Source organism: Geotrypetes seraphini, chromosome 2 (assembly GCF_902459505.1).
Source record: "Geotrypetes seraphini chromosome 2, aGeoSer1.1, whole genome shotgun sequence".
Classification (NCBI taxonomy): Eukaryota; Metazoa; Chordata; class Amphibia; order Gymnophiona; family Dermophiidae; genus Geotrypetes; species Geotrypetes seraphini.
Window position 1 is genome coordinate 387,134,542 of NC_047085.1, and position 21,919 is coordinate 387,156,460.

A 21,919-nucleotide genomic window follows, 5' to 3' on the forward strand; every position below is an offset into this window, starting at 1 on the left:
AGGAGGGATTGGGCATCCTTCCTCACAGGGAACATGGGGGGGGGGGTTTGCGGGGTATCTGCAGGAGGGATTAGGTATCCCTTCTGCCAGGGAACATTGGGGGGATTTTGTGGGGTGTCGGCAGGAAGAATTGGGCATCCCTCCTGCCGCGATCATTCAGGGGGGTTCCAAAAGGAGAAATTGGGCATCCCTCCTGCCGGCGATATATTGGAGTGGGGTAGGGTTCTAGCAGGAGGGATTGGGCATCCCTCCTGCTAGTAGATTTTGCGGGGTGGTGGGGACAGGCAAAACTAGAAGTGAAATTGGGGACATGTTAGTCCAGGTTTATGGGCGCAGTGGTTAAAGCTACAGCCTCAGCACCCTGAGGTTGTGGGTTCAAACCCACACTGCTCCCTGTGACCCTGGGCAAGTCACTTAATTCCCCCATTTCCAAAGGTACATTAGATAGATTGTGAGCCTGCCAGGACAGACAGGGAAAATGCTTGAGTACCTGAATAAACTCATGTAAACTGTTCTGAGCTTTCCTGGGACAACGGTATAGAAAACTGAATAAAAGAAAAATAAAGAAAAATGGCATTAAACGTTTTTCTGAGGGGAAAGAAAGCGTCACTGATGAAGACAGATCAGGGCGACCAGTAACGAGCAGAACTGATGAAAACATTGCAAACATTTGTCTAATTGTGCATCAAAATCGTTGGCCGACTGTGAGAAGCATAGCAGTAAAAATGGTCCCGAAGGAGCTCACCGATGAACAAAAGCAAAGGAGAGTCGAAGTTTGTCAGGACCTTTTGGAGAGGCAAGATGACGTTTTGGGCTGTGTTATCACTGGTGATGAAACATGGGTGTACCAATAAAACCCTGAAACAAAGCGTCAAAGTGCACAATGGAAGTCAGCCAATTCTCCATGACCAAAAATGTTCTGTCGGTACAAATCAAGAGTCAAAACGATGTTGCTAACCTTTTTTGATATCAGAGAGATTATTCATTATGAATCTGTACCAACTGGACAAACAGTAAACCAAGTTTACTATTTGGAAGTGCTGAAAAGGCTATGTGAAAAAGTTAGACAAAAATAACCTGAACTTTTCGCCAACAACTCAATGGCTGTTGCATCACGACAATGCACCAGCTCACACGGCTCTGTTTGTGAGGGAGTTTTTAGCCAGTAAACAAATAACTGTATTGAAACACCCTTCCCTACTCACCTGATCTGGCCCTCAATTACTTTTTTCTTTACCTGAAGATAAAGGAAATATTGAAAGCAAGACATTTTGATGACATTCAGGATATCAAGGGTAATATGACGACAGCTCTGATTAGCATTCCAGAAAAAGAGTTCCAAAACTGAAGGAAGGACTAGGCATTGGAATTGGTGCATAGCTTCCCAAGGGGAGTACTTCAAAGGTGACCATAGTGATATTCAGCAATGAGGTATGTAGCACTTTTTCTAGGATGACTTCATTAACTTAATTGTCACGACCTTGTATATACCATCTAATCTTTTGGACCCACAGTAATTATAGCAATCACTAGACTGTAGGCAATATTAAACACCAGAACACAACTTTATCAAATGGCTGCTTACTAAACACAATAAGATCAGCATAACATATTAATTACAGAAAAATAAATGGCGGTTTAGATACAAGACAGATACACCATGGCATAAGGTAAATCAAAGTAAATACTCTGAAGATATTACAGTGATACAGGCCCAGGTTTATTACATGACATTCCTCAGAGGAAACAAGAAAAAAGGGAGGAAAACCTATGTTGCCTTTAGCTAAATGAATGAAGCAGCTTAGACCCACTTAAAAAAAAAAAAATAAATCAATGTCAGCCAGTGGCCTGTGTTAAATTGCACGTTTTTGTTCTCTCTCAACTGAAAAGTCTTCTAAGCACCTTATAGAAGTAATTTATAAAAAAAAATATTTCACTTGTAAAAGGGCTCATAAAATTACTTGAGGGGTTACACAATGTAAAAGTATGTGTGATACCAAGAAAACACGTACTTATGTGTCTTGCAAGTAAATATGTTTGACTGAGGGCTAGATTCTCGAAAATTTGTGTTAAAAACCGATGGGCTGCTGTCGCAGCTGCTATTGTAGCGATTTAAAATAAGCAAGTCAATCTCTAAAAAACGCTCATGTAAATGACGTTGGCAAAGAGTAGCGAAGGTTCGCTAAATTTGCATGTGCTCATCGCTGGTGATAGCGATGGGCACATGCGCAGAATAAATGCACCCCCTCCCAAAACAACAAATTGAGCCGCAAAAGTCAAACAACTCCCCACCCGGCAGTGAGAGAGATGCCCACTCTCTCCTGCCGCCAAGCAACACAGCCCCCGACATACACACACACACACACACACACCCCAACAGCGGGAGAGATGCCTACTCCCTCCTGCCACCCATGTCAAGCAACCCTCCACTTGACACCCACCTCCCCGGCAGCGGGAGAGATGCCCACTCCCTCCCGCCACCACAAAACACCCCCCCATGCCTCCGATGATCCCCCTGCCCCCTCCTTGCTTAGGATAGCTAGTGGAAGGATGCCTACTCCCTTCAGCCAGTAGGCCCACCTCTTCAAACTGGCAAGCCTTCCCCTTCGTGGTGCATCCTGGGATGAATCAGGAAGAGCCCAAGGCTCCAATTGCCCATGCTTTTTAAGGCTCCTCCTATGGGCGGAGCCTTAGGTGCCTGGGACAATCAGAGCCTTAGGCCCTTCCCCGGATGCACTGGGGATTGGCCTAAGGCTCTGATTGGCCCAGGTTAAGGCTCCTCCTATGTTTCAAGTTTCAAGTTTTTATTGATATTTGATTAATCGCTTATTCAATTTGCTAAGCGAAGTAGAACCATATAAAAAAGAAATTAAGTTACAGCAAAAAACTAACGAAGTAACATGAATCTTACAATTAAAACAAACATGAATCGGGGAGGAAAAAAGGGAAAAGTTACAATTCTTTCTTAGAAGGAATAAACAAAAAAGAATAAAACAAAAGGGAGGGGAGAGAGTTAAAAGCCTAAGACATTATATCATGTCTAAAATTTAAATATTAAAAGCGTCTTTAAAAAGATAAGTTTTTAAAGATTTTTTAAAAGAAGTAAGGTCCTTTTCGTTTTTAATATATTGAGGTAATGAGTTCCACAATTGAGGACCCATTACGGAAAACATATTGTGTCTTCTGGTGCCTACTATTTTCAGAGATGGGATAGCTAAGAGATTCTGAGTGGTCGACCAAAGAGGTCGAGAGGTATGCCTTTAGTACATGCCTCTCACTGCGAGATGCACGTCCTGTAAACAGTCAGCTGGTGCCAGCACCTCTCCTTCTTACCGGCATCTCGCGGCACACCTGGAATCTGCCGCGGAACACATTTTGCGATACACTATTCTAAAACAAAGTGTTGCCATTAATGGTTTTTCCTTACAAAGCAGCCTATGACTTACTTGCTCTTTTCTTTCAGCTCAGTTAATGCCAGAATCAGAAAGAAACCTTTCAAGAGACAAACTCTTGGCTACCTGCCTTTTTTATAGTGTTTATGCTACATTGACCTCTTGCTTGCTTCTGCCAGTCAGTCGGTTTAACAATGAAGCCTTGCAACCTTTGCTTCTTCCCTGATTAAAGAACATAATTCATCAGCTCAGCTGATCCAAAAACAAAAACGTAAGAACTGAAGCACTTAATTAAGCTGGGTTTTGCGTGTTATTCTTCACCAATGCATATCCTCCCCTGAAAGTAGTCTCATTTCCTTTTAAGGCTAGTGCAAATTTTTTAGATCAAATTTTTAGACGCACTTTTAACCATTGGTAGAAGGATGAATCACTGATTGAGCCTTTCGCCTTACAAGAAAACTCTTCTTATTATGTTCCTTGGTTCCAGAACATGCTTTCTGTAAGGTCTGATTCTGCCATTGTCTTGTCTATGGGAAAAACATCACTATATCTGTAATCTGTCTCTAGGTTCTGCAACATCTACTTGAACCTGCCCCTTTATTTTATTTTTATTTTTTTAATACAGAAGCCTATTAGTGCCCTAAAGGGTTTCTTTTGATATATGTTACAAATATACTCATAGATGTCCTCCCAAGATGACCAACCCTTAAAAGAATTACAAAGAAATCCCCTCTTCTTTACTACACATCAATGACCAGATTCTATAAACGGTACGATTGTCAATCAAAAAAATCAGAGTCGTTTGTATTTATTTAATTTTTAGTATTTATACACCGATTATAACCCAAGCGGTTTACATTTAGGTACTCAAGTATTTCTCCCTATGTATCCCGGCAGGCTCACAATCTAACACAGTGTTTTTCAACCGCTGTTCCGCGGCACACTAGTGTGCCGCGAGATGTTGCCTGGTGTGCCGTACGGTCAGGGCCGCCATCAGGGCAGTACCACCAGTCTAGGGAGAGGGGCGGTCCGCCCCACGTGGACAGGAGAGAGCTGGACGGGGGACCCGCCGAGTTCAATACATCTCGAGCCGCGAGGCTCGTCTTCTGTTCCTGCCTGCCCTGCAGCTAACATATAGCCGATCGCAAGCGTTCCCCGATGTCAGCGCTGACGTCGGAGGGAGGGCTTAAGCAAAGCCTGCCCTCCGACGTCAGCACTGACGTCGGAGAATACTTCCATTCGGCTATTTGTGCGCGGCAGGGCAGGCAGGAAGCAGAAGACAAGCCTTGCGGCTTGAGCTTCGTTTTGCTGAGAAAGTTGCAAAGATGGGCTGGGAGGCAAACACGGAACACAAAAAGGGGGAGGGAGTGCGTTTTGGACACAAGGCATGAACTTGGGAGAGAGGAAGGGAGGGAAAGAGATGCTGAGGTGGGGGAGGGAATGGGTTTTTGGACACAGAAGGCATGGACTTGGGAGAGAGGAAGGGAGGGAAAGAGATGCTGAGGTGGGGGAGGGAATGGGTTTTTGGACACAGAAGAAATGGACTTGGGAGAGAGGAAGGGAGGGAAAGAGATGCTGAGGTGGGGGAGGGAATGCGTTTTTGGACACAGAAGAAATGGACTTGGGAGAGAGGAAGGGAGGGAAAGAGATGCTGAGGTGGGGGAGGGAATGCGTTTTTGGACACAGAAGAAATGGACTTGGGAGAGAGGAAGGGAGGGAAAGAGATGCTGAGGTGGGGGAGGGAATGCATTTTTGGACACAGAAGAAATGGACTTGGGAGAGAGGAAGGGAGGGAAAGAGATGCTGAGGTGGGGGAGGGAATGTGTTTTTGGACACAGAAGAAATGGACTTGGGAGAGAGGAAGGGAGGGAATGAGTGTTTGGACACAGAAGGCATGGACTTTGGAGAGAGGAAGGGAGGGAAAGAGATGGTTGTGTACACGGGGAATAGAAGAAAGGAGAATTTTTGGTCATAGGGAGGGAGTGAGGTATAGATAGTGACATACCAGGGTGGGGGGGGGCGGTCTGCCCCACCCCGGGTTTACGTCCCAAGGGGGTGCACAGCTGGCCACCCTCCAGTGTTGTCCCTAGGCCGGCAAACTGCGGCTCTTTAGCCACTTGAGTGCCACCGCCGCCAACGGTGTTGTTGGCGGTGGCAGCATTATAAAATACTTTCTTTGTGTTTATTTGATTCCTATTCAAGAGAATTACTTTATATATAGTCAATATAGGCACAGAGTTAAATTTTTTAACATTTTCTAATGGTGGTGTGCCTCGTGATTTTTTTCATGAAACAAGTGTGCCTTTGCCCAAAAAAGGTTGAAAAACACTGATCTAACATACCTGGGGCAATAGAGTGTTAAGTGACTTGCCCAGGGTCACAAGGAGCAGTGCTTAGCTTGAACCTGCAACCTCAGGGTGCTGAGGCTGTAGCCCAGGGGTAGGCAATTCCGGTCCTCGAGAGCCAGAGCCAGGTCAGGTTTTCAGGATAGCCACAATGAATATGTATGAGATGGATTTGTTTGCACTGCCTCCTTGAGATACAAATCTATCTCATGCATATTTATTGTGGATATCCTGAAAACCTGATTTGGCTCCGGCTCTCGAGAACTGGAATTGCCTACCCTTGCTGTAGCCCTAACCATTAGGCTACTCCTCCACTAAGCAACAGCCAGAGGCAGGAGTAAGTGGATATTGCTCTTGCCTCTTCAAGGTACATAGGGGGGGAGAGGCGCACTATATATCAGGGTTTATTTTTTTTTTTTAAGTTGGGGAAGGGAGAGGTTCAGGAGGTGCTGCTGTGCACTAGGAATTTTTTTTTATATATCAAGGGCAGGTACTATTAGACAGCAGGGAATTTTTTTTAATTGTTGGGGCATCAGTTAGGGGATAGGAGATGAAGGAGGTTACTTTAGAAACCATGTCAGCAACTTGCTTTTTCTTTTTTTTATTTTAAACAATTGTCAATCAAGCCTAGAGGTGCCTAAACTTGACTTAGACATAGGAAGGAATCCTAAACGTAGGTGCTGCTCCTTTAGGCCAACTTTTCACTCACCTAGTTTGGCGATGCCTATGTCGAACACCTAATGACATCTAAGTCAGCCATGCCTACTTTTTTAACCTAGGCATTGTTAAGCAGCCCTAGGCACTGGATCGTGCCTCCACTTAGGCGTCACTAGGCATCCTAAGAGCTCGACGCCAAATTCTTAAATTGCTTAATTTTTATTTTTTGAATTGGCTGTTAACCAGTGTGGTCAATTACCACGTTGATTAAACCAATTCAAAAACTTACGTTCAGCACAGATCCTGAACTTAGGCATCGTTAGACGGCTACAATTAGGGTACTTAGCAGCGCCTAATGTAGGCGCTATTTATAGAATTTGGGGGTATGTGTACATTGGGCCCTTTGCCTACACAGTCTCATCTCCCAGATGTAGTGCGATGAGGCAGGGATAAAAATTAAATACAGTACCAGTGACAATGTGCAAAACAGACATGCAATACAAATAAACAAAATCTAAATTTTTAAAGACATTTATTACAAGGAATAAAACAAATATAAATTTAGAAACGTGCAAGTTTAAAAGAGTCAAGCAAAGTTACACTTCCACATTTGCAAATATTTTCAGTGCCATTTTAGGTTGTAGAAGTAGGAATTGAGACATATAGGTCAGTGCATCACTATTTTCACCTGTTTTTTAGAACAGAATCTGCCAATGGAACCGATTCTGAAATACAGGGAAATTGATATTCTAAGTGTGGGTAGGACAAGCATTCATTATATTTAAGAACATAAGAATTACCGCTGCTGGGTCAGACCAGTGGTCCATCATACATAAATACAATATAGACATTTTTAAAGCTAGCACATAACCGGTTACATTTCTAAGACTGAAAAGATAACCTAGTATTTGCTGGAACTATTACAATGGCCTGTTTACTTTACCCATTTTTCATTGGGGGGGGGGTCAAAAATCACTGAGGAATTAAGCAGGCGTCGAGCGACCCCACCTAATACCACTGCTGCTCAATAGAAGTTGTTTATTAAATCTTAAACGTGGTTGGGAGAAGAAGGTTCACTTCCAATAATGATATTTTAGGACAGAGAAATTAGTTCTTACCTGCTTTCTTTCTTTTAGTCCCAAAGGGATCAGTCCATACTTGTGGGTTATGCCCATCTGCCAGCAGATTGAAAAAGAGAGTTCTTTTAGAACGTTGCCATTTAAAAGACTGCTGTGCTTTAGGCTCCATTTAGTATTTGGGTAGCCAAGCATTAAGAATGTAACTGAAAGAAATCCTGCTTCTTAAAACAATTCATATCAATTTATAGAAAATTTGTAGAAAAAAGCAACATGAACTTTGTGTCTAAGAATTAAAAAAAAAAAAAAAAGTAGAATTTGTTAGAAAAGGTTGATTCTGATCTGTTGGGATTAAAGGAAAGAAAATTAGCAGGTAAGAACTAATTTCTCCTTCCTTAAATTTCCAAAGGATCAGTCCATACTTCAGGAAGAGATAGGCTTCCTGAAAAAAACAGGAGCACCAAAGGAAGCTTCTGCTCTAGCTGCTATGTAGAGGTGATACATAATACTTTGAAAATGTATGAGGTGTAGACCATTTGGTTGACCTACAAATGTCATCCACAGAAACAGTATGGTATAGGCCTCTGCAAATGAAGTAGCTAGTGCTCTTGTAGAATGAGCTTAAACATGCAGAGGAGTTCTTTTCCCAGACAACAAATGGTTAAAGGACAGAATTTCTTTGGCCCAACACACAGTTTTTGCCCTTTTAAGTCCAGAGAAGAATGAAAAGGTGATCAGAACATCTAAAATCATTAGTGACCTTTAAATAACACACAATAACTCTTTTGACAAAGCAGTCACAATGAGGAAAATTCCAAGCCTCGTCCTGACAGGAGGGCAAAAAAGAGGGCCTTATTAACATGAAGAGCAAGAACTACCTTAGGTAGAAAGGAAGGCACCATATGAATAGTCACCTCCACCTAAGTAAAACACAGAAAGGGATCACTGCAGGATAAAGCCTGAAGCTTCAAAATCCTTCTGGCAGAAGACACAGCCACTAACTAAAAAAACAGTTTTCAAAGTACAGTGGAACCTTGGTTTACGAGCATAATTCGTTCCAGAAGCATGCTCGCAAATCAATTTACTCGTATATCAAAGTGAGTTTCCCCATAGGAAGAGAAGCTTGCTTGATTCGTTCTACTTCCCTTCCCCCCCGAGGCCACCGGCGCTACTCCACTTTACTCCCCATCCCCGAGGCCACCTGCACTGCTCCACACTTCCCCGCGATCCAACATCCCCCCTCGATCCGGCATCCCCCCACTCGCGTTGCCCCCCCCCCCCCTGTGATCCGGCATCCCCCACTCCCCACCCACCCAAACACAATCGCTTACCCCGCTATGGCACGGCACCAGCACCAATGCACAGGACATGCCGGTGCCGGTGCCCGAACATCCTCCCTGTTGCTTGTGCTGGGCCTTGAGCATCTGTGCATGCTCAAGGTCTTCTAGTTCTCATTCTCTCCGAGATTCTTGGCAAGGTTCTAAAAGTATTCTCTACCTAATGGCAGATGGGCACAATCCACAAGTATGGACTAATCATTTGATGATGCTCAGATGATAAAGAGTGCCGAAATCCCAGTCCAGCATCTCCCTATTTGTCTAAGAGCTTAAAAGTAGACCGGACAGGGGTTTTGTCACCCTTTGTCATCAACGCCTTTTGCCTCACCTGGCCCACAGGTTGAGCTGGCTGGCAGATTTTGCTTGGATTTTGATGTCCAGACCAGCCCTGTGACTAACAATATGCCCTCTATCCCATACATGAAGTCCCTAATTTCCTATACAAACTCCAGAACAGCATCACTAGGGGTTCCTGATATTGTGTGTGTGTGTGTGTGTATATATATATATATATATATATATACACACACACATTATATATATATATATACATATATATATATATATATATATATATATATATACACACACATATATATATATATACACACACACACATATATATATATTAACCATTACATATTTTAACCATTTTTAATCCACTGGTTACATACCAAAGCATTTTTTTTTCAAGCTGGGTTAACATCCCTTAAGAAAAATCCTAGCAAATAAATATGAAGTATTTTTCTACAAGGAATTTTACTAATGCTTTACATTACTAAAAACACAATGTTGTAATTGGTTAATTCTTCAGTTCGAAAAAAAATATATAGAAGGAAGCTCTCAGGAAGGGCGAGTTCTCTATACTACAAAAGATTCAAGGAAACTTAGCCAAATGCTTATTTGCTTCAAGTTTCCTTGAACTGTGATGGATCATAAAATGTCACTGAGTGGAAATTGCCCAACAGAAGACTCATAAATGTAAGATTCATATTTCTTTTTATGAATTCATTTGATACCCTGTAAACAGTACATGAATACTTCAGCCAGGCAGTTCCTATATCAATGCAACCACCCAGAAACTTTTATGAAACCCTTCAAACTTTGCTTACCGACAATTCACCAGAATTAATTCAAATTTTACACAATAGGAAAGTTAGGGCCCCTTTTACAAAACCGTGGTAGCGATTCCCAGCTTGGCAAATGTGAATGGGTAGCTTTATAAAAAGGGGCCCTGAATCTGTGGACACTCTCAAAACATCTTCACTCAGGTTTTTGGGAGGCCCAGAATTTTCTTGCTGCTATTTTGATCTTTCTGCTTCATCAGAACTGGCCTCTTGTTAAGCTATAGTAACATGAACCTTTATTCACAAAGTACTCAGAAGTTCCCCATCTCCAACTCTCCCCCCTATTTAGCTCAGACATTCTCAGCTAGAGAATATACTGTAGACCAGGGCTGCCCAAGTCCGGTCCTCGAGATCTACTGGTAGGCCAGGTTTTCTGGATATCCGCAGCTTTGTTTTATCCCAGACTTGTCATTTGTGAACATATATGCCACAGGTTTGGTTTCATTTTTATGAATTTGCATATACAATATCATATGTTCTGTTTGTCACATATACATATCTTTGACATATTTATCATTTGTTTTATCATTCATTGTATTTATATGTATTTATTTATTTGGCCTCTGGTATTGATTTATTTGTATGGCTTAAGAAAAATTTTGTAATTTTTATATGATGTGATTTAATATGTTGTGTTATGTTTTTATGTTTAATGACCCCTGATGCAGGCGTTCCTCAGACGCCGAAACACAGTATTGGGTCCACAGCTTTGGGTCCACAGCTTCTGCTTGTGTCATTTTCTGAAATAAACAAGTTAGTTTTACATCAGTGATCTTCAGTGGAGTGTTCATTGTCCGTTCCCATTTCCTTTTGTACTGTTTTATACCCATGGGTTCTCTGTCCTGTTGGACTTTTTGGTGTCTACTTGGAATCCAATGAAGTTCCAGATAAAAGTTGTGGAAGAGTTTATCAAAAAGTTCCTGGACTTCGCCAGAGGCTTCAAAGATGACATCTTTAACGCTGACAAGTGTGGACTCTTTTTTAAAAGCAATGCCTGACAGGAGCCTCATCAAGAAGGATGACAAATGTAAGAGCGGAAAACTTTCCAAAGAACATTTCACAGTTCTGCTTTGCGCTAGCTCAACTGGAGAGAAACTAAAGCTCTTGGTGATTAGTAAATTGGCAGAGCCATGCACATTCAAGTACCTGAAGCCAGAAGACCATCACTTGGAGATCAAACAAGTACACATGGATGGCTGGTGCACTATTTGAGGAGTGGGTAAGGGGTATTGACTGAGAAATGAAGAAGAAACGGTTTATTCTACTGAGAGTAGACAACTGACCTTACCACCCGCATGTGAATCATCTCATAAATGCAACACTGAAATTTCTGCCTCCAAACACGACCTTAAAAATCCAGCCTCTTGCCCAAGGCATCATCAAAACATTTAAAATGCACTACTGAGCCCAGCTCCTGCAATGGCTCATTACTAAACACAAACCTGTGGTTCACCTGTGGAAGCAACTTCATCCACTGCATGTGTTAACGCTCTGAATACCATCCTCTGGATCAGTTCTGCTTGGAATAAAGTTCAGCTAGAGACGCTACAGAAGTCTTTCAAGAACGTTGGATTTGTCACAACCCAAGATCATGATGTTTTGGCCTCATCAGACAGTCCATCTCCCATGGCAGGATTTGAAGGAGTAGATTTTAAAGGTATTGTTGCAATGGATGAGGAGGAGGCAACCTGTAATGAACCTAACCCAGAAGCAACTTTCCAAGCAATATTGACCAAAGTACAGACTAGTGTAAAAGCGCATGAAGCAGTTGATGAAATGGAAGAAGCAAGTGAAGATGAGGATGTCAGGCATCTGATAATACAGTTGTAGGCATTTGCTATGGAAAAATGCCAAGTGGTATAGCCTGTGTTAAAAGTGCTTTTTCCACTACTTACCTTTGTAATAAGAACAAGAAATAGAACAAGATTAACTCTTTTTTTTTTTTCGAAAAGAATAATTAAATCAGAGCAAAACAGTAAAATGTATTGATTTTGTATGATACATACTGTGCTTTGATTATTTATGATATTCTCTAATAAAATCTATACAAGAAAGTAAAGTACATGTACGTATCAGTACAGTAGGCCTAGTTCTTTATGTTGACCACCTCCGTTTGTTGACCAATTTGTTACAGTCCTTGGGTGGTCAACTTACAGAGGTTCTACTATACAGTATATGGAGGGACATGAATCCAATTCCAGCGTCAAGTTATCTGTTCCTGGGGGAGGGGAGGCAGTCAGAGTCATCACACAACAATAATTAGTGGCCAAATTTAGATCTCATGACTACAGATTTCAGAGGGAAATGAATGAACTAAAGTACTGTACTAGAAGTTAGGAAGGGATATAAAATAAGGAGAAAAATATCCTAAGGTAATTGCAAATGAAGACTTACAGCATCAGATCTAATGCAAATGCAATTGAGATGGCAGTCCCCTACAAAAAAAAAAAACAAAAAAAAAAAGAATAGGAGCAAATTACTGGGTCAACCAAAAACAAACAAACAAACAACCTTTCACAAGCACATCCTGTGTTTTGAAGAAGCTGATGTGATGCCACTGCATTATGCTATTCTGGAACAGCGATGCTTTGAGTTGGCCTTTAGTATTATGTAAATACATACCAGGTACATATTTGTTGACAATTCAGTGTGTTTGATATATTTATCATCCTGACAAAACCAATTTAAAACAGGTTTAAGATTGCTCATCTGCAATCTCTAGTACAGATCTCTTTATTCAAGAACTTGGAAAAGGAAAATAATAGATAAACTGATGAGGGCAAAATGGCATCGGGACAATACTTCTGCAGTTGTTTCAGCATAGTATCTTCAGCAGACAGACCAACACGATGAGGAGAAAGGAGGCCCCCATCTTGATCTCTCCTCAACGTACCGGCTAGTGGCACATGAGCCACATCTCCCATGGAGTCTACACTCTCTTAACCCTTTGAAAGGACCCCCTCCAAGCTCCAGTCTCGAAAATAAAGCGACCCAGCCTCTCCCTCTCTATCTTGCACTCTCCATTACCACCCACCATTATCACCCTTACCAAACCCACTCTTCTTTTTCAACTGCTCCTCCCTACAACCACTCCCACCTAACAAACCATATGAAGCCTCCCAGAGCAAAACAATGCACATTATCCTAACACTGTCCTTGCTCCTAACAAACTGGAAAAAGTGTCAGGGCACAACATCTTCTCAATCCCAGTAGTATTAACAGCCAATAAACCTCACCTCACAGTCTGGAAAAGTTATATAGACAGAAATCTGCTCTTCCTATTTGCACAATAGCATCCCCCAAACGTGGGGGATGCTATTGTGCACACCTCCTTCCGATTCTCACCCCCGGCCAAATAACCTTCTTTATCCAAAAATGGTCAACAACTCGCAAACGGAATACACCCCAATTGCCTGCGCTTACATGAACATCAGAGCGATAGGTCCAAAGGTTGACCTAATAAAGGACTGGATAGAGAATGAGAAGCTAGAATGCCTATTCCTTGCCAAAACCTAGCTAACCTCTGACTCCAATCACCGTATAACAGAATTCTGTCCATGGGACTACAAGCTAGAGGTGGTCTGTCGAGAGAAAAAGTGAGTGGGAGGTCTAGCCACCCTAGTCAAAAACAACTTAAATATGCATGTTCTGGACAAAGCCTTTATGCCCTACATGGATCTACTCACCTACCATCTGGTGACATGCTAAAAGGCTCCATGACTTGCCTTCTCTGCTACAAAACGCCAGGGAAATGGAGTGCAGCACAACCAGAATTTGAAGTTTTTGTATTCTGAAACTCATTATCATCGGCACACAACCTGATCCTAGGAGATCTAAACCTTCACCTCAATAACCACTCCTCCAAACAAGAAGAAAACCGCCTCTCATTTCTCAAAGCTCTGTCCTATCAGATACTATACCCCCAAGCCACACACGAGAAAGGTCACCAACTTGATATAGAAACATAAAAACATAGAAGATGACGGCAGATAAGGGCCATAGCCCATCAGGTCTGCCCACTCTACTGACCCACCCCCAAGTCTACTATCCTAGGGATCCCACTCCAGGTGACAGGTTACCTTGGCTTAACCCTCTAAGGGATCCCACTGGGCATCCCATTTGCTCTTAAATTCTTGCACGTTGTTTGCCTCGATCACCTGCACCGGGAGCTCATTCCAAGGATCAGCCTACATGACCGAACAGCCCATCTCACCTGAAATCCACATCTCCAAGAGGACATGGCTCAGCTCCCTCTGGTCAAACCACTACATGTACACCTTCAACATCAACTGGGCAAAAGGCAAAATCAAACAAGAAATCCAAAGATCAACCTACAAATCACATCAAATTATCAACCACCCCACCCCACACATATTTATTCAGGGACAAAGCAGATTCCATGATCAAAGCTTGCAGTCCCAAAGAATTTATATCTCAATGGCGCTCCCTAAGTGAAGTTACCCTGGATGAATCGGCCCTAGTACATACAAAGAACAATCAGCAAGCAAGCCGACAAGTGGTTCGACAGTGAACTACGGGAAGGGGTAAAATGCAGACCTCACGGACCTGACGGACCTCGCTGATCTAAAACCGCACGTCCTTAAAAATCTGAGGTCCGTGTCCGTGCCGCTTGTAGTTTCTGTCTCTTACAGACCTCTATGACATTTTAGCTCTGACAGATCCGTCTCAGCATAGGGCAGGAAAAGTATTAGGATCCGTCAGCGCTAAAATCTCATAGAGGTCTGTCAGAGCCAAATTCTATGTCGGGCTTAAAGGATAAGCAGAGCGCAAAACGGTAATAATAAGATCCGGCATACTTAAACCTATACATAAGAAGGCTTCTGCTCTGCTGCTCCAGCATTAGTCTCTGGCTCTGACAGACCTCTATGAGATTTTAGCGCTGACGGATCCTAATACTTTTCCCTCCCTATGCTGAGACGGATCCGTCAGAGTTAAAATGTCATAGAGGTCTGTAAGAGACAGAAACTACAAGCGGCACGGACACGGACCTCAGATTTTTAAGCATGTGCGGTTTTAGATCCGCCAGGTCCGTCAGGTCCGCGTTTTCCCCTTCCCGTGAATTATGCCTACTCAAAAGGCAATGCAGACAGCATGAAAGAGAATGGAAAAAGAAGAACCAGAAGCACGCAAAAATAGCATGGAAAAGCTTAATCAAACAATACAAGGTTAAACTAAAGGAGAAGTGGAAAGCATTAGGTCTGGAAGTTCAAGACACAAAAAAGCTATTCAAACTAGTAAAAGAGCTCACAGATATCAAACCCTACTTAGCCAACACCAGAAACCCCTGCTGCTTTGAAGCTGTGACATCCTGTTAAACTGTAAAATCCATTCTTTGAAATCTGATAATGGCATGTAATACCTAGATAATTTTTTTTCCAATGCAAAGCCCTGGGGCTAATCAAACAAGAAAAGAGGGGGTAATAATCATCCAAATAATATCAACTATTACCATATGTAAACTGGAAAAATTTGTTCACTTAAATATAACCATAGTATAAATGTAATAATAAAGGAGGAAGAGGACATCATAATGGAACATGGATCAGATCATAGAATCTCTTACGACTCGAGCCATTCCAGATCCCTATCCCTGGGGCTAATGGCAGTTCCTAGAGCCCTTTAGGCCAGTGATCCCCTTGTCCATCTTTTTTTTTAATTAAATATGTATATAATTTGCTTCTCTGCCTTTCTGCCCAGGCTCAGGACAGAAAGTGGAACAGGGGAGGAGGGAAGAACTATATGTTTGAAGGACAAGGCATTTTCCAATAGATAAGAGAATACATTTGGAAATGCTCACAACCTTGAGGATAATTCCCCCCCCCCCCCGCCAAAAAAAAAAAAAAAAGAGTTTTTTTTTAGGTGGGCTGGTGGGGATAGATGTCATTAATGTGCATTGGTCAACAGTGTCATGCCCCCACAGGATATTTGGTGGTTCTCCTTCAGCTCATTAGAATCTAAAGTGGCCCTAGCTTTCTGGGTTAGCTATATTATAACACTTACAGCCAGGTTTTACAAAGCCGCACTAGCGGCTGCCACGTGGCAACAGCCCCAAAGCCCATTAAATCTCTATGGGCTTCGGGGCCATTACCGCGCAGCAGCCGGTGGTGCGGCTTTGTAAAACAGGCCCTTAGTTTTTAAACCAACAGCATGTTTACAGTGGTGTACCTAGCTCTGTGGCTCCCTGGGGCGGAGCACTCCCTCTCCATGCAGTTGGGGGATGCATGGAGAGGTTGCGGGGCTGCAGTCTGCAAGCACACAGTGTCAACTTTGCATTACCCTGCCCTGGAACAGGAAGTTGAAACTGAAGGGGCCAGCAGAGCCAATGGTTCTGTGACTGCTCCCTCCCTCCCCTCCCCCCAAAGGCCTGCATCTGGGACAGACTGACCCCACTACTCTACCCTTGGTACACTAGAGCATGTTTGTGAACTACTTTTTAAAAATCTCCTCATCCCTCACCCCTCCAGGTCAAAGATGCTCTGAAACAACACAGATTCACATACTTTGCATGCTTTCCCAGTTGTTCATTTTCTATAGACACATTAACCGTGTATGTAGGGCATTGGGATGTGCCCTAATTAAGCATCCACAAAAACAGGGCGAGCTCCTTGTTCATATAAATGCAGCAGAGCACACATATCGGTGTACAAATAATACATATTATGAAATGTTAGCTCTGGCAAATCTGGAGCTAGATTCAGCAGACACTTAATCTTGTTGAAACTTGTCACTGGTAAAGTGGATTTAAGAAAAATCAATTGTATTCAAAGTAATTCTTTTAAAGTTCTTTAAAATTCTATTTTCTCATAGCAGTGTGTGCCACTGGTAGGGAGTATTATCAGATAATTTTCTTTAACGTATTGTTAGATGCCTTCAGGACATCTAGATATCAGCAAGGGTACAGCAATTATTTTGTGGCAATGCCTGCTGCCATGGCCAATATTGATCAGTTAAAGCAGGGGTGCACACACTTTTCGGGCTTGCGAGCTACTTTTAAAATGACCAAGTCAAAATGATCTACCAACAATAAAATTTTAAAAAACACAAAGCACACTGTACAAAGAGAAAATGTTAATTATCATTTCTATTCCGGGGGGTTTTTCAAAGAGGTCAAGGCAGATTACTTTATGCAATGTCACCTCAGTAACAACTATACAAAAATAGACAAATATACCCCCTCCCTTTTTACTAAACCACGATAGCAGTTTTTAGCACAGGGAGCTGCGCTGAATGCTTTGCGCTGGTCTCAATGCTCATAGGCTCCCTGCACTAAAAAACGCTATTGCTGTTTAGTAAAAGGAGGCCATAGTGCAAAATATAGACAGCAGATATAAATTCTCAAAACGGACACGTTTTGATCACTAAATTGAAAATAAAATCATTTTCCCTTTCTTTATTGTCTGGTGATTTCATGAGTCTCTGGTTGCACTTTCTTCTTCTGACCGTGCATCCAATATTCCTTCCCTTCTTTCAGTCTCCTGTATGCTTCCTCTCCTCCAGACCTCATTTCCTCCCCCAACTTTTTCTTTCTCCCTGCCCCCCCTTTCTTTCTGTCTTTCTCTCTCCATACCCCCTTTCTTTCTGTCTCCCTGCTCCCTTTCTCCATGCCCCCTTTCTTTCTGTCTCCCTGCCCCCCTTTCTCTGTCTGTCTTTCTCTCTCCATGCCCCCTTTCTTTCTGTTTCCCTTCTTTCTTTCTTTCTCCCTGCCCCCCCTTTCTTTGTGTCTCCCTGCCTGCCCCCTTTCTTTCTGTCTTTTTTCTCCCTGCCCTCCCCCAAGCCACCGCCGCCATCTGGGAACAGGCCCCCAAGCTACTGCCGACGAGTTCTGAGTTCTCTGTGCTTCCCCTATGTCGTAAAGAGGACGCAGAAGCACCAGGCCAACCAGCCTTCCCCACCCAACGTCAATTCTAATGCCGGAGAGAAAGTTCTGGGCCAGCCAGGCAGTGATTGGATGGCCTGGAACTTCGTCTCCAACGTCAGAATTGACATCGGGTGGGGAAGGCTGGTCAGCCCGGTGCTTCTGCATCCTCTTTACAGCGTCGGAAAGCAGGCAGAATGCGAAGGCAACGCGAGTCCATCATGGAGCCCAGGATGGGCTTCACGATCGACTTGCATTGTCTTTGCGATCTACTGGTCAATCGCAATCGACCTTGTGGGTGCCCCCGAGTTAAAGTTTTGTTTCAATTGTGTGTGTTTGAACTTGTTTTACTTTGACAGCATAACGACCGTTCTTTGCTACTGGCTAGGCTAAAAGTCACTTTTACTTGGCTTGATTAATGACCAACAGGTGTGCGAATTAGTGTACAGTTTGGTGATGTTGGATTATGCTAATGCAAGCTATAAGCCATTAGATTTCTGCTTCTCATGCCCCAGAACACTTTATAAGATCAGTGATTTAAAATTTGCTTTTGGCCTTGGCAAATTTAACTCTTGGGCCTAGATTCTATAAAGTGCCTAAAGTTAGACGCCTAGATCAGCATGCCTATCCGATAGAGATGCCTAACTTAATTTTTTAGTTGGTTTAAAATAGCACTGATAATTGAAAGCGCCATAAAAAAAAAACAATTTAAAAAATGAATTAGCCGGTAGGCACCTAATTCAGTAGGTGCCTACCCCTTCCAAGTAGGCGTTTACACTGAAGTACCTATTGGCAAGTAGATGTAATTAGGAGTGGATTCAGGGCAGATTTGGGGTGTGGTTTCACTTAGGCGTATTCATTTAGGCCAAGAAAACCCTGTCATAAATGGCAATGCGCTTAAGATTTTAATGCCTTTTGATATCTAAGAATGCTTAGGCACCACTAGGCACAATTCTATAAACAGCACCTAGTGGGTGATAGATATCTGTGTTCAAAGGCACCTAGGAGGTAGACACCATTTATAGAATCAGGGCCTCGGTGCTTTGCTCCGAGTTGCAAACTTTTATCACTCTTGTAACCATTATTTGAATGGGAATCCATTACCCAATAAATTCATCTTTTTTTTTTTTAATTAAAATTATCAAATACTGTTACAAAAAAAACCTCTTGCATATAAATGCCATATTCACATATTACAAAGAAAGGAAGTTTTACAGAAAGAATAAAGAAAAAAGTAGAGCTGTACCGAATAGCATATTTTTTACATTTGGTTGAATAAAAATAATAGACACTGAGCTTTAACATAATAAATAATAATAATAATTTAAAAATAATGTGATATCAGAGATCAGTTTTATTTCAGCAGGATTTAGCATTGTAGAGCTCTGGATTATTTGTACTTGAATTTAAATCATTATTCGGCTGAATTTGAATAATGTATTCAGGGTTGAATTGAATACAAATAGTCGATACAGCCCTAGAAAGATATACAACAGACCACAATTAAGAAAGGAAACCAATAAAGAAAAAAGAGCAAGGTGACAAATGCACATTAATAAGAAAAACAAGGGAACAAAATACTGGAGCAGTCCTCTTACAAGAAAGCTCCACCTCCCTCAGGCAAATCTACAGAAACTCTGATCTGACTACTCGAGTTTGTGGAAAATACAGTGGCCTTCTAGTGAGAATTCATGAGGACACACTGGCAGTAGCCACAATATCCACAATGAATATGTACAGAAAAGATTTGCATTCAATGGAGGTAATGTATGCAAACCAATCTCATGCCTATTCATTGTGGATATCCTGAAATCCTGACTAGCAAAGGGGTACTCCAGGACCAACTAGAAAAACATTGGATTAAAGGACCCAAGGAAACATGGATTCACTAGAGAAGGGTCTTGTCAGACAAATCTGATCAATTGTTTTGACTGGGTGAACAGAGAATTGGATAAAGGGAGTGTGCTAGATGTGGTGTATTTAGATTTTAGCAAAGCCTTTGACAATGTTCCACACAGGCGTCTGATGAACTGAATGCCCTTAGTATGGGCCCCAAAGTGACAGACTTGGTCAGAAACTGGTTGAGTGGAAGGAGAGAGTAGTGGTCAATGGAGATCACTCTGAGGAAAGGGCTGTTACCAGTGGTGTGTCTCAAGGTTCAGTTCATGGGACTGTTCTTTTTAACATTTTTGTAAGCCTTATTGCTGAAAAGCTGCCAGGTAAGAGTTGCCTTTTTGCAGATAATACCAAAATATGTAATAAAGTAGATAACCCTGATGGTGTGAGCAACATGTGGAAGGACCTAGCAAAGCTTGAAGAATGGTCTGAGATTTGGCAGCTAAGATTTAAAGATAAAAAATGTAAGGTCAAACATTTGGGCTGAAAAAGACAGAGGAAACGGTAGTTTAGGGGGTGAAGAATTTTTGTGCACCAAAGAGGAACGGGACTTGGGTGTGATAGTACATTATGATCTTAAGGTGGCCATACAGGTTGAAAAGATGACATCGAAAGCTAGAAGAATGCTAGAGTGCATAGGAAGAGGAATAGCCAGTAGGAAAAAGGAGGTATTGATGCCCCTGTATAAGACTCTGGTGAGCCATTTAGAATATTGTGTACAATTCTGGAGACCGCACCGTCAAAAAGATATAAACAGGATGGAGTCAGTCCACAGGAAGGCAACTAAAATGGTCAGTTGTCTTTGTCATAAGGTGTACGGGGACATACTTAAAGATTTCAATAAGTACCGGTATATGTGAGGAAGGGGATTCCTGTGTTCCCTGAATGTAAGTGCAGAGATTCAGCAGGCAGGCTCCTGATGTCATGGCAACAGTGAAGCTATCACTCACACTGTGTGGACTCCTCCCACTGCCAGGGGCAGAGAGATACTGTTGACTCTTTTGAAAGAGTCAGAGGGTTTTTTTCAGCTTGATAAAGTGTACAGAGAGAGAGCATAGAAGGCAGCTGGAGCCAGAAGGGGAAAGGAGTAGGGAAAAACAGTTTGTCTCTATCTGGTTAACAGCTTTGTAGGCGCTGACAGAGAATTTCTCTAAGCAGCAGGCTACCTCTATGCATATAGCTCTAGGGATCAGTGTCCCAGAACCCTGAATATACTAGTAAAAGGGGGAATTTTCTATTTCTCCTTTTTATTCTCATTTACCCGATAGTGTTCTTCAGGCCTGCCTCCTGTGCACATAACCAGCCAGGGGCTTCATATACTTTGGAGGAAAGGAGGGAGAGGTTCATTTGAGAGGAAGCTCCAGAATGAAAATAGGATGAAGAGATGATAGGAGTAAATATAAGGAAATACTTTTTTACAGAAAGGTTGGTAGTTACATGGAATAGTCTCCTGGTAGAGGTGGTAGAGACAGACTGTCTCTGAATACAAGAAAGTGTGGGACAGATATATGGGATCTCTTAGGGAGAGAAAGAAAGAATGGATCCTAAAAATGGGCAGATTGCATGGGCCATTTGGCCTTTATCTGCCATCATGTTTTTATGTGACCAGATGGGCCTCGGGAGAACTTAAAGACAATTATGTTTGACAGTGAATTCTATGTTTGAGATTTGTATTGTTTTTATTTTTAGATATGATGTTATGATGTCATTTTATTATGTATATTTTATTGTATGTACCTCACGCAGAACTGGTGGATGTAGCCAGTAATAAAATTTAAAAATAAATAAATGCCCCCCTCCCCCAATCTGGCAGAGAGAGGTGTCCATGCAGGTATAGGGATCCCCACCATTAGCGTGTCTATTTTGGAGATGTCATAATTTTTAAAAGCAGTAGTGAAAAAAATGGTACAGTTTCATGTTTAAAAATCAACAACTAGTTTTTGACCAAATATAAGGCCCTAGTGTTATAACTATCCACTGGATTAAAAAACCAAAAAACAACTTACCAATAACAATGTCAAATATATTTTGTAGCTTTGTGTTCTGTACAAGAATATCATACTTATTTACATTTCATTGACAATCAATGATGAAAGTATAGAAGAAATGCAGATTAGCAAGTTTTATATCAAAACAAAGAACACAAATGTTGCTTTTCTTCCAAATCCAAACATTCCAACTGTGATAGTCAAAATACACAGGCAAAAGAATAT

At 42.0% G+C, this 21,919-nt stretch overlaps 1 protein-coding gene across 4 annotated transcripts in view; it reads right to left on the bottom strand.

Moving 5' to 3' along the window:
- The window catches only part of CHN2 (chimerin 2), a 387,683-nt gene that overhangs the window by 358,591 nt on the left and 7,173 nt on the right, over positions 1-21,919 (bottom strand). For 3 of the 4 annotated variants that reach the window (XM_033930756.1, XM_033930753.1, XM_033930754.1), the window contains exon 2: positions 7,513-7,569. The exons of the other annotated variant lie outside the window; for it this stretch is intronic. In XM_033930756.1, the coding sequence (XP_033786647.1) occupies positions 7,513-7,569 (57 nt within the window). The remainder of the gene's footprint in view (positions 1-7,512; positions 7,570-21,919) is intronic. 4 annotated transcript variants of the gene reach the window in all.